We start from the raw sequence: 13,634 nt of genomic DNA, 5'->3' as shown, positions 1-13,634 counted from the left end.
CACAAAGATCCTCTATCCAGGTACTCTGAGGTCCGCCAGGAAGTCCTGAATGTTATCATGATGTCATCAGTCTGATGTGTGTGTGTGTGTGTGTGTGTGTGTGCAGGTCTTAGAGGAATCTCAGCTTCTCTCTCCAGCAGTTCTGTGATCAGTCGACTTTTGGTCAACGCCGACCCGTTCAGCTGTGACCCCGACAACATGTGAGACTCTCTGTCTGTCTGTCTGTCTGTCTGTCTGTCTGTCTCTCTATCTGATTGCCTGTCTGTCTCTCTCTCTGTCTGTGTGTACAGGGACTGCTACACTGAGAAGTGTGTCATGAATAACTACTTTGGAATCGGATTGGACGCTAAAATCTCTCTGGACTTCAACAACAAGAGAGACGAACATCCAGAGAAGTGCAGGTCCACCTTCAAATTATTTAATTATCATTCATTATGTAGTTTTTCTGAGTGCTGTTTGTAGTTTTTATGAGTGATGTTTGTATGAGTGAAGTTTGTAGTTTGTATGAGTGAAGTTTGTATGAGTGAAGTTTGTAGTTTGTATGAGTGAAGTTTGTAGTTTGTATGAGTGACGTTTGTAGTTTGTATGAGTGAAGTTTGTAGTTTGTATGAGTGACGTTTGTAGTTTGTATGAGTGAAGTTTGTAGTTTGTATGAGTGACGTTTGTATGAGTGATGTTTGTAGTTTGTATGAGTGGCGTTTGTATGAGTGAAGTTTGTAGTTTGTATGAGTGAAGTTTGTAGTTTGTATGAGTGAAGTTTGTAGTTTGTATGAGTGGCGTTTGTATGAGTGAAGTTTGTAGTTTGTATGAGTGAAGTTTGTATGAGTGAAGTTTGTATGAGTGATGTTTGTAGTTTGTATGAGTGACGTTTGTAGTTTGTATGAGTGATGTTTGTAGTTTGTATGAGTGACGTTTGTAGTTTGTATGAGTGATGTTTGTAGTTTGTATGAGTGATGTTTGTAGTTTGTATGAGTGACGTTTGTAGTTTGTATGAGTGACGTTTGTAGTTTGTATGAGTGAAGTTTGTAGTTTGTATGAGTGGCGTTTGTATGAGTGAAGTTTGTAGTTTGTATGAGTGATGTTTGTAGTTTGTATGAGTGATGTTTGTAGTTTGTATGAGTGACGTTTGTAGTTTGTATGAGTGATGTTTGTAGTTTGTATGAGTGACGTTTGTAGTTTGTATGAGTGATGTTTGTAGTTTGTATGAGTGACGTTTGTAGTTTGTATGAGTGAAGTTTGTAGTTTGTATGAGTGGCGTTTGTATGAGTGAAGTTTGTAGTTTGTATGAGTGAAGTTTGTATGAGTGAAGTTTGTAGTTTGTATGAGTGAAGTTTGTATGAGTGAAGTTTGTATGAGTGATGTTTGTAGTTTGTATGAGTGATGTTTGTAGTTTGTATGAGTGACGTTTGTAGTTTGTATGAGTGATGTTTGTAGTTTGTATGAGTGATGTTTGTAGTTTGTATGCGTGATGTTTGTAGTTTGTATGAGTGACGTTTGTATGAGTGATGTTTGTAGTTTGTATGAGTGAAGTTTGTAGTTTGTATGAGTGATGTTTGTATGAGTGATGTTTGTATGAGTGATGTTTGTATGAGTGACGTTTGTAGTTTGTATGAGTGATGTTTGTAGTTTGTATGAGTGATGTTTGTAGTTTGTATGAGTGATGTTTGTATGAGTGATGTTTGTATGAGTGACGTTTGTAGTTTGTATGAGTGATGTTTGTAGTTTGTATGAGTGATGTTTGTAGTTTGTATGAGTGACGTTTGTAGTTTGTATGAGTGATGTTTGTAGTTTGTATGAGTGATGTTTGTAGTTTGTATGAGTGATGTTTGTAGTTTGTATGAGTGTAGTTTGTATGAGTGAAGTTTGTATGAGTGAAGTTTGTAGTTTGTATGAGTGAAGTTTGTATGAGTGATGTTTGTAGTTTGTATGAGTGAAGTTTGTATGAGTGAAGTTTGTATGAGTGATGTTTGTAGTTTGTATGAGTGACGTTTGTATGAGTGATGTTTGTAGTTTGTATGAGTGAAGTTTGTAGTTTGTATGAGTGATGTTTGTATGAGTGATGTTTGTATGAGTGATGTTTGTATGAGTGATGTTTGTAGTTTGTATGAGTGACGTTTGTAGTTTGTATGAGTGATGTTTGTAGTTTGTATGAGTGATGTTTGTAGTTTGTATGAGTGACGTTTGTATGGGTGATGTTTGTAGTTTGTATGAGTGTAGTTTGTATGAGTGAAGTTTGTATGAGTGAAGTTTGTATGAGTGATGTTTGTATGAGTGAAGTTTGTATGAGTGATGTTTGTAGTTTGTATGAGTGATGTTTGTAGTTTGTATGAGTGATGTTTGTATGAGTGAAGTTTGTATGAGTGATGTTTGTATGAGTGATGTTTGTAGTTTGTATGAGTGTTGTTTGTAGTTTGTATGAGTGTTGTTTGTATGAGTGATGTTTGTATGAGTGATGTTTGTATGAGTGAAGTTTGTATGAGTGATGTTTGTAGTTTGTATGAGTGATGTTTGTAGTTTGTATGAGTGATGTTTGTATGAGTGATGTTTGTATGAGTGATGTTTGTATGAGTGATGTTTGTATGAGTGAAGTTTGTATGAGTGATGTTTGTAGTTTGTATGAGTGATGTTTGTAGTTTGTATGAGTGAAGTTTGTATGAGTGATGTTTGTATGAGTGATGTTTGTAGTTTGTATGAGTGAAGTTTTTATGAGTGATGTTTGTAGTTTGTATGAGTGAAGTTTGTAGTTTGTATGAGTGATGTTTGTATGAGTGATGTTTGTATGAGTGATGTTTGTAGTTTGTATGAGTGAAGTTTTTATGAGTGATGTTTGTAGTTTGTATGAGTGAAGTTTGTAGTTTGTATGAGTGATGTTTGTATGAGTGATGTTTGTAGTTTGTATGAGTGATGTTTGTAGTTTGTATGAGTGAAGTTTGTAGTTTGTATGAGTGATGTTTGTATGAGTGAGGTTTGTAGTTTGTATGAGTGATGTTTATAGTTTGTATGAGTGATGTTTGTAGTTTGTATGAGTGAAGTTTGTAGTTTGTATGAGTGATGTTTGTATGAGTGATGTTTGTAGTTTGTATGAGTGATGTTTGTATGAGTGAGGTTTGTAGTTTGTATGAGTGATGTTTGTATGAGTGAGGTTTGTAGTTTGTATGAGTGAGGTTTGTAGTTTGTATGAGTGACGTTTTTATGAGTGAAGTTTGTAGTTTGTATGAGTGAAGTTTGTAGTTTGTATGAGTGAAGTTTGTAGTTTTTATGAGTGAGATTTGTATGAGTCAAGTTTGTAGTTTTTATGAGTGAGGTTTGTAGTTTTTATGAGTGAGGTTTGTAGTTTTTATGAGTGAGGTTTGTGTTCAGGAGCCGGACTAAGAACATGATGTGGTACGGAGTTCTTGGAACCAAAGAGCTGCTGCACAGAACCTATAAGAACCTGGAGCAAAAGGTTCTATTGGAGGTGAGACCCACAACCAACCGGTGCTGGTCCAAACATCATCATCATCATCATCATCATCATCATCATCATCATCATCATCATCATCATCATCATCATCCTCATCACAAGTCTAACGTGTGTGTGTGTGTGTGTGTGTGTGTGTGTGTGTGTGTGTGTGTGTGTGTGTGTGTGTGTGTGTGTGAACAGTGTGATGGGCGTCCGATCCCTCTCCCCAGTCTCCAAGGCATCGCTGTGTTGAACATCCCCAGTTACGCAGGGGGAACCAACTTCTGGGGAGGAACCAAAGAGGACGATGTGAGACCTGAACCTGTCTGTCTCTCTGTCATCTGATGTCTTCCACTGTTTATCTGTCTGTCTGTTTGTTGATTGTGTCACCTGTCTGTCTCTCAGACGTTCACAGCTCCCTCCTTTGATGATAAGATCCTGGAGGTGGTGGCCGTGTTCGGCAGCATGCAGATGGCCGTCTCTCGAGTCATCAACCTGCAACATCACCGCATCGCACAGGTACACCTGTCTGTCTGTCATCTGTCTGTTCATCTGTCTGTTCATCTGTCTGTCATCTGTCTGTCATCTGTCTGTCATCTGTCTGTTCATCTGTCTGTTCATCTGTCTGTCATCTGTCTGTCATCTGTCTGTCATCTGTCTGTCATCTGTCTGTTCATCTGTCTGTTCATCTGTCTGTCATCTGTCTGTCATCTGTCTGTCATCTGTCTGTTCATCTGTCTGTCATCTGTCTGTTCATCTGTCTGTCATCTGTCTGTTCATCTGTCTGTTCATCTGTCTGTCATCTGTCTGTTCATCTGTCTGTTCATCTGTCTGTCATCTGTCTGTTCATCTGTCTGTTCATCTGTCTGTTCATCTGTCTGTCATCTGTCTGTCATCTGTCTGTTCATCTGTCTGTTCATCTGTCTGTTCATCTGTCTGTCATCTGTCTGTCATCTGTCTGTCATCTGTCTGTTCATCTGTCTGTTCATCTGTCTGTTCATCTGTCTGTCATCTGTCTGTCATCTGTCTGTCATCTGTCTGTTCATCTGTCTGTTCATCTGTCTGTCATCTGTCTGTTCATCTGTCTGTTCATCTGTCTGTTCATCTGTCTGTCATCTGTCTGTCATCTGTCTGTCATCTGTCTGTTCATCTGTCTGTCATCTGTCTGTTCATCTGTCTGTTCATCTGTCTGTTCATCTGTCTGTTCATCTTTCTGTCATCTGTCTGTCATCTGTCTGTCATCTGTCTGTTCATCTGTCTGTTCATCTGTCTGTCATCTGTCTGTCATCTGTCTGTCATCTGTCTGTTCATCTGTCTGTTCATCTGTCTGTCATCTGTCTGTCATCTGTCTGTTCATCTGTCTGTTCATCTGTCTGTCATCTGTCTGTTCATCTGTCTGTCATCTGTCTGTCATCTGTCTGTTCATCTGTCTGTCATCTGTCTGTCATCTGTCTGTCATCTGTCTGTTCATCTGTCTGTTCATCTGTCTGTTCATCTGTCTGTTCATCTGTCTGTCATCTGTCTGTCATCTGTCTGTCATCTGTCTGTTCATCTGTCTGTTCATCTGTCTGTTCATCTGTCTGTTCATCTGTCTGTCATCTGTCTGTCATCTGTCTGTCATCTGTCTGTCATCTGTCTGTTCATCTGTCTGTCATCTGTCTGTCATCTGTCTGTTCATCTGTCTGTCATCTGTCTGTCATCTGTCTGTCATCTGTCTGTTCATCTGTCTGTTCATCTGTCTGTCATCTGTCTGTCATCTGTCTGTTCATCTGTCTGTTCATCTGTCTGTTCATCTGTCTGTCATCTGTCTGTCATCTGTCTGTCATCTGTCTGTTCATCTGTCTGTTCATCTGTCTGTTCATCTGTCTGTCATCTGTCTGTCATCTGTCTGTCATCTGTCTGTTCATCTGTCTGTTCATCTGTCTGTTCATCTGTCTGTCATCTGTCTGTCATCTGTCTGTCATCTGTCTGTTCATCTGTCTGTTCATCTGTCTGTTCATCTGTCTGTTCATCTGTCTGTCTGTCTGTCTCTCTCAGTGTCGTACGGTGAAGATCACGATCCTCGGTGATGAAGGCGTCCCGGTGCAGGTGGACGGGGAGGCCTGGGTTCAGCCTCCAGGGTACATCAAGATCATCCACAAGAACCGAACCCAGACCCTCACCAGAGACAGGGTGAGGACTAGACCAGAACAATACCAGAGACAGAGTACTACCCCAGACCCTCAGAGACAGGGTACTACCCCAAACCCTAACCAGAGATAGGGTACTACCCCAGACCCTCACCAGAGACAGGGCACTACCCCAGACCCTCACCATTTGTGTGTGTGTTTCAGGCGTTTGAGAGCACCCTTAAGTCCTGGGAGGACAAACAGAAGTGTGAGTTTCTCCGGACCCCCCCTCCTCAGCACCCTCAGCCCCCCCTCTCCTCCCAGCCAGAGATTGTCTCTGAAGATGAGGCGTCACTCATCAGTGAGTTCGGTCAGGCAGCAGGAGCTCTGATACACAGGTGAGGGTTTTACTCATTACATCATTTTACCTGGTCATGTTTACAATCGCCTCTCATGGGCAGCAGCTGGTGGATTAACCCACAGGACCAAAGAGATTACAGAGGCCAGAGAGATTATAGAGGCCAGAGAGATTATAGAGGCCAGAGAGATTATAGAGGCCAGGGAGATTAGAGAGGCCAGAGAGATTATAGAGGCCAGGGAGATTAGAGAGGCCAGAGAGATTAGAGAGGCCAGGGAGATTATAGAGGCCAGAGAGATTATAGAGGCCAGAGAGATTATAGAGGCCAGGGAGATTAGAGAGGCCAGAGAGATTACAGAGGCCAGGGAGATTATAGAGGCCAAAGAGATTACAGAGGCCAGAGAGATTATAGAGGCCAGGGAGATTATAGAGGCCAGAGAGATTAGAGAGGCCAGGGAGATTATAGAGGCCAGAGAGATTACAGAGGCCAGGGAGATTAGAGAGACCAGAGAGATTAGAGACGCCAGAGAGATTATAGAGGCCAGAGAAATTATAGAGGCCAGAGAGATTATAGAGGCCAGAGATATTACAGAGGCCAGAGAGATTACAGAGGCCAGAGAGATTTGAGAGACCAGAGAGATTACAGCGGCCAGAGAGATTAGAGAGGCCAGAGAGATTACAGAGGCCAGAGAGATTACAGAGGCCAGAGAGATTATAGAGGCCAGAGATATTATAGAGGCCAGAGAGATTACAGAGGCCAGAGAGATTTGAGAGACCAGAGAGATTACAGCGGCCAGAGAGATTAGGGAGGCCAGAGAGATTATCGAGGCCAGATAGATTACAGAGGCCAGAGAGATTAGAGAGGCCAGGGAGATTACAGAGGCCAGAGAGATTATAGAGGCCAGAGATATAGAGGCCAGGGAGATTTGAGAGACCAGAGAGATTTGAGAGACCAGAGAGATTAGAGAGGCCAGAGAGATTAGAGAGGCCAGAGAGATTATAGAGGCCAGAGAGATTACAGAGGCCAGAGAGATTAGAGAGGCCAGAGAGATTACAGAGGCCAGAGAGATTAGAGAGGCCAGAGAGATTAAAGAGGCCAGAGAGATTATAGAGGCCAGAGAGATTAAAGAGAACAGGGAGACCAGAGAATTAATATTAATATATTACAGTAGGTGAGCAGAGACTATAGTACTGAATCTTTTTCTGAATTCTACATCAAAGATATTGAATAAAGAAGTATATTAGACATTTAGAATACTGTGTTTACATAATAAGTTTAGGCCACTTCAATATAATATAAATGCACAGTTATGAGATGATGTTGATGATTGAGCTGTAATAATCTGAACTCTTGTAGACTCTTCTTTTTGGTTCTACTTACAGTTTCTCTCATCACCTTTATATCTGTGTTACTAATCGTTAATGTTGTTCATGAAACAACAGGCTCATATTTTAATCACCCTGATAATATATTATTTATTATTATTATGGTATTCTATCATTTTGTGTTTCAGTATTCGTGAAGTTGCTCAGTCTCACCACAGTCTGGAACAGGAACTTGCTCACGCTGTCAACGCCAGCTCAAAGGCCATGGACGTGGTCTACGCCAACTCCAACAGCTCTGGGGTACTGAGCAGGACTAGTGGGCTCTTCTGTCCTTTCCTGTCTGTCTCTCTCTCTGTCTCTCTCTCACCTGTCTGTCTCTCCTGTCTGTCTCCAGGCTCTGTGCTGCAGCCTGGTCCTTCAGATGGTCATTAACGTCAAAGCTTTACTCAGTGAGACTGAACTGCTGCTGGCTGGAAACATGTCCATGGTAACTGTGTCCCTCTGATAAACCTTTTGTGATGTTGAAGACATGTCTGTCCTGGTCCTCATGGTTGTTGTTTGTGTGCAGCAGCTGGATCCTCCTCAGCAGGACCAGTTGAATGCAGCTCTGAGCTCGGTGGCTCAGCAGCTCCGTCGGCTGGCTGAAGTTTCCTGGTTGAGTCCGGTGATCGACCCGTCAGACCATGAGGTAAACCACCACAACTAGACACAACTAGGTCCTGGTCTGTCTGTCTGTCTGTCTGTCTGCTTCTACAAACCTGCCTGTGTGTCTTCAGGATCCTCTGACAGATTTCTCTGTCAAATGCAGCCGGAGCGCAAAGTTTCGTCTCGTCCCCAAGTTAAAAAAAGACAAAAACAACAAGAACAAGGAGACCTGCAGTCCTCTGTCTCTACCAGGTGAGCTCTCTCTACCTGTCTCTCTCTCCCTACCTGTCTTTGTCTCTGACTGTTGGTTTTAGATGGTACACATCTGTATTCTAGTGAAATCAGGTTTGCTATTCTGACACTTCTTGGGTTGTTTCCTGTTTGTGTGAATCACTTCCTGTCTGTGTGAACCACTTCCTGTCTGTGTCTCAGTTCACCAGTGGGGGACGGAGGAGGTGGGGGCGTGGCTGGACTTTCTGTGTCTCACTGAGTATCAGGACATCTTCATGGGACACGACGTCCGCGGGGCCGAACTCATCCACCTGGAGAGGAGGGACCTGAAGGTACCGCTGCTAGCCGCTAACTGCTAACTGTGCTGAGTCATGGAGGACGGACATTGTCTTTTGTGTTGTTATCTTCTGTTGTTAAACTATTTGATATTTATTGTTTAACATGTTCACGTCATTGTTGATCTAAGCTGCTGTGTGTAAAGCAACATGTTACATTAGTTCATTTACAGAAGACTTTATCTCATACATAAATGTTTATGTCCGTCCTTTTTAGCTGTATTTCTATTTCTGTGTATTTACAATAAGAGCAAAACCAACCTGACGGGTAAGACTGATTCAGGTGTGTCTGTGTTCAGGACCTCGGGGTGACGAAGGTGGGTCACATGAAGAGGATCCTTCAGGGAATCAGAGAGCTCAACAGGAACAGCAGCGCCAGCGAGGCCTGAGTACTGCCAGGCGGGTAAGGGTTCAGATCCCAATGATGTTTTTATTATTAGGGTTCAGATCCCAATGATGTTTTTATTATTAGGGTTCAGATCCCAATGATGTTTTTATTATTAGGGTTCAGATCCCAATGATGTTTTTATTATTAGGGTTCAGATCCCAATGATGTTTTTATTATTAGGGTTCAGATCCCAATGATGTTTTTATTATTAGGGTTCAGATCCCAATGATGTCTTTATTATTATGGTTCAGATCCCAATGATGTTTTTATTATTAGGGTTCAGATCCCAATGATGTCTTTATTATTATGGTTCAGATCCCAATGATGTCTTTATTATTATGGTTCAGATCCCAATGATGTTTTTATTATTAGGGTTCAGATCCCAATGATGTTTTTATTATTAGGGTTCAGATCCCAATGATGTCTTTATTATTATGGTTCAGATCCCAATGATGTCTTTATTATTATGGTTCAGATCCCAATGATGTTTTTATTATTATGGTTCAGATCCCAATGATGTCTTTATTATTAGGGTTCAGATCCCAATGATGTCTTTATTATTAGGGTTCAGATCCCAATGATGTCTTTATTATTAGGGTTCAGATCCCAATGATGTTTTTATTATTAGGGTTCAGATCCCAATGATGTCTTTATTATTATGGTTCAGATCCCAATGATGTTTTTATTATTATGGTTCAGATCCCAATGATGTTTTTATTATTAGGGTTCAGATCCCAATGATGTCTTTATTATTAGGGTTCAGATCCCAATGATGTCTTTATTCTTATGGTTCAGATCCCAATGATGTTTTTATTATTATGGTTCAGATCCCAATGATGTCTTTATTATTAGGGTTCAGATCCCAATGATGTTTTTATTATTATGGTTCAGATCCCAATGATGTTTTTATTATTAGGGTTCAGATCCCAATGATGTTTTTATTATTAGGGTTCAGATCCCAATGATGTTTTTATTATTAGGGTTCAGATCCCAATGATGTTTTTATTATTAGGGTTCAGATCCCAATGATGTTTTTATTATTAGGGTTCAAACCTCAATGATGTTTTTATTATTAGGGCCCGAGCACCGACGTAGTCGGAGTGGAGGACCTATTGTTCTTCTAATGTTTATTATTATTCCGCGTGTTTACAGGAGGTGCTTGGGATACTGGTAAGATTTTGAAATTTGGCACGCAAGGCAGTCGTGGCGAAAATTGCCATCTGATTGGGGTGTCCAGCTGCGGTATGAAGTATTGGCTCTATAGCGCCCCCTATTGAGTAGCCCCAACATTGGGTTTCACCTAGCTGTATGAAATTTGGTAGGTATGTGGAACTTGATGGGACGTACAAAAAATCCACTTGTAGTTTTTCACTAAACAGAACAGGAAGTCGGCCTTTTTGAATTGTATGACTTTTTTGTGTTTTTGAGGGCTAAAAATGCTCAAAACATAATCAAACTTGTCAAACACATTTTGAAATCCTGAATGTAGTATTCTGATGTGATTTTAATGCTTTAGATTGGCAATTCTGCTCGATAGCGCCCCCTACAAAATGTTGGCGATGCAGCCCTCGCAGTACGTTTCACCTAGAAAACATTTGGGAAGCAGATGTATCACATCTGAAAGTCTCTTCGGTCTGTGCTCTAAACCCAACCAGAAGTCAGCCATTTTTAATTTTGTATGAATTTCTCGTGTTTTTTTCCCCATTTCCAGGTGCTCTACTTTAACTCCTCCTCCGAGGGAAATAGTCAGATCAGCTTAGAATTTGGTCAGAATCTAAAGACCTTAGTGATTAAAGTTACTAAAAGCTTTAGGTTTCATGGAACAACATGGACGTGGTGTGGCGGCCATTTTACATGGTTCACCATCGTCCATCAAGCTGTTGTAACTCGACTGTACTTTGTCAAAACTGTCCCAAACTTGACATGGTTGTTGATTGTCATGACTTTAGGACTTCTGCATGCCAATATTAACTCATAGTCATAGCGCCACCTACTGGCAACCAGGGATGTAAGCAGGATTCTATAATTACAGCGGCCCAAACACTGAACTTATTAAAAGAGTTTGTGGGCACACCATGAGAAAAAGACTTCTCTGATAAAAATATGTTAAACTAAGATGTTTGGAGAGCAAAAGTTAGATGACAAAGGTTCTCAACCCGTCAGTGAGCATTAGTGTAAATGATCTGTCCAGAGCTTCTACATGAGAATCAGGTTAAATGTCTCAATGAACGACGATCTAAAGTTACAGAAGAGCTTAAAATGAAAACAGTGTTAAATTAAAGTGTTCAAATACAATCAGCAGGACACAGCAGGGAGCTGAACCCCATCCCAGTAAAGTCCCACTGATGTTTTTATTATTATAATATATATATATATATATATATTAATGATGCTTCATGATGAGTCAACATGTGAGTCTCTTATTTAAAGGATAACTGGTCTTTAATCGGTTTCTTCTTGTTGTCATAGAGTCAGCTGTCTCCTCCTCCTTCGTCCACTTCAACCACCCGACCTCACGTGACCTCTGACCAGCAGGTCTGAACACAACCATTGTCTATGACATCACATCCAGAGCTCACTGTGATTGGACCAGCGGTCAGCTCTTTGACACACAGAACCAATCAGATCATCCAGTAGTGCCTTGTCATCTTACCCACCAACCAATCAGGATCCAGGAGGCAGAGGGGGCGGGGCATGTGATACCTGAGCCGATGGAGACAACATGAACCTTTTTATTACAGTGAATCCACGTTATCAATGACTTTGACTGGTTATTATCATTTAAAGTGATTGTTTTTAAAGTGATGTCACTGAACATCATCTGTGGACCTGAAGCTGCAGGTCTGGGTTCTCCACGGTTCTCCTGCATACAGGATCCAGACTTTACTCAGTCAAAGGACAGAAGAGTTGGAAGCTGGTCCAGACTCGTGGCAGTAGTGACCCAGAGACTCCCTGATACCAGACCTGGGTCAGGATTCAAATCCATTATGACCCCTGAAACCATGCGTGCCTGATGTAGACCACCAGTCAGTCCAGCTCACCTGAGCAGCCGGCCAATCAGAACCTCCGGTCTGTTGTGGACATGTTGGACCAGGATGCAGCAGAACCCTTTAAACACTGTGGACACTTTGAGTTTCTTCTGGAGACTTTTGTACTAAAACATATTTATTTTTTCTATAAACTGCAGTTGATGTTTGATTTAAAAACAGGAAGTGATCAATTCTGAGGAGGAGACCTCCTGAACCAATCAGGTGGTCGGTCTGACGAAGACTCTGCTGTGACAAATGTATCAGTCGATGAAGACGAGCTGTTGTCTGTCTCACTGTCTGTCAGTTTACTTTGAACCAGCATCGTCTTTAGGACCAAACACAGTGAAAGTCTCTCTAACATGTTTATATAAAAGGTATTAAATATCAGATGAGACGAGTTCACTCTGAAGCCTTAAAACATTTATCAAATAAAACTCATTCTCACGTTTCTTCTGCGTCTGTTTCATTTCATCGTGAATCTAAAGTCTTCAGTTTGAAGACGCCATTTTGGTATCTTGTTGGTTTTTGTTTTTTAACATTTGATCGACCAAATCAATCTAATAATCAAATAATCAGAATCAGAACCAGAACCAGAACCATTTATTGCCAAGGAAGTTTGCACCAACAAGGAAGTTGTCGTGGCGGGTGTTGCGTTACATTTAACAATAAACAGTCAACACGGGGCAAGTTTTAGAAATTTACAATAAAATATAAAATAAAGTGCGCAACAACAACAGATACAGGACTGTAAGACAGACAAGTGAATGTTAGTGAAATGTTAAAAGTGTCGAGTGTGTTTAAATAGATGTGCAGGGGAGAGACCAGGAGGACTGGTCCTGGGGGGACGGAGTCAGTGGGGGACCCGGACTCTGTTCATGAGCCCGACTGCAGACGGGAAGAAGCTGTTCATGTGGCGTGAGGTGTACTGTTCAGGTACTCTGTTCTCTACTTGTTCAGGTACTCTGTTCACTACCTGTTCAGGTACTCTGTTCTCTACCTGCTCAGGTACTCTGTTCTCTACCTGCTCAGGTACTCTGTTCTCTACCTGTTCAGGTACTCTGTTCACTACCTGTTCAGGTACTCTGTTCTCTACCTGCTCAGGTACTCTGTTCTCTACCTGTTCAGGTACTCTGTTCTCTACCTGTTCAGGTACTCTGTTCTCTACCTGTTCAGGTACTCTGTTCTCTACCTGTTCAGGTACTCTGTTCACTACCTGTTCAGGTACTCTGTTCACTACCTGCTCAGGTACTCTGTTCTCTACCTGCTCAGGTACTCTGTTCTCTACCTGTTCAGGTACTCTGTTCACTACCTGTTCAGGTACTCTGTTCTCTACCTGCTCAGGTACTCTGTTCTCTACCTGTTCAGGTACTCTGTTCACTACCTGCTCAGGTACTCTGTTCTCTACCTGCTCAGGTACTCTGTTCACTACCTGCTCAGGTACTCTGTTCTCTACCTGTTCAGGTACTCTGTTCACTACCTGTTCAGGTACTCTGTTCACTACCTGCTCAGGTACTCTGTTCTCTACCTGTATTATACTACACATATACTGTGTGTTTATATTTTAAAGGGGAAAATCAATTATTTTTAAAATATAAACCTAAAGTTATTATTATGAATGTTTTTTAGTGTGTCCAGCAGGATGACCTTTGACCTCTTCATGCTGAACTGGTCTCTTGTGGTCTTTGAGCTGCTATGACGTCTGTCAATATTTGAACTGTGGTCAACAATCAGCTGGAGTCCATTTTAGCTCTGACACCAAGCGTCTGTCCTCA

At 41.4% G+C, this 13,634-nt stretch overlaps 1 protein-coding gene across 1 annotated transcript in view; it reads left to right on the top strand.

Annotated features, from left to right (window-relative positions):
- Positions 1-12,301, top strand: part of dgkd (diacylglycerol kinase delta) — a gene marked incomplete at its 5' end in the record, with an annotated part of 27,422 nt that extends 15,121 nt beyond the window's left edge. Inside the window, 15 exon segments of the mRNA XM_079166007.1 lie at positions 1-20; positions 107-200; positions 291-401; positions 3,361-3,457; positions 3,644-3,751; positions 3,848-3,961; positions 5,480-5,614; positions 5,776-5,948; positions 7,423-7,534; positions 7,629-7,721; positions 7,803-7,922; positions 8,011-8,131; positions 8,312-8,442; positions 8,745-8,848; positions 11,303-12,301. The exon segment at positions 1-20 is cut by the window's left edge and continues 109 nt beyond it. Coding sequence (XP_079022133.1) covers positions 1-20; positions 107-200; positions 291-401; positions 3,361-3,457; positions 3,644-3,751; positions 3,848-3,961; positions 5,480-5,614; positions 5,776-5,948; positions 7,423-7,534; positions 7,629-7,721; positions 7,803-7,922; positions 8,011-8,131; positions 8,312-8,442; positions 8,745-8,834 — 1,519 coding nt within the window. The 3' untranslated portion in view covers positions 8,835-8,848; positions 11,303-12,301.
- Between the last annotated feature and the right edge of the window lie 1,333 nt (positions 12,302-13,634).

Source organism: Pholis gunnellus (assembly GCF_910591455.1).
Source record: "Pholis gunnellus genome assembly, chromosome: 9".
In the NCBI taxonomy this organism is placed as follows: Eukaryota; Metazoa; Chordata; class Actinopteri; order Perciformes; family Pholidae; genus Pholis; species Pholis gunnellus.
The sequence above is the reverse complement of the archived record's forward strand: the minus strand, read 5'-3'. Positions and strand labels throughout refer to the sequence as shown.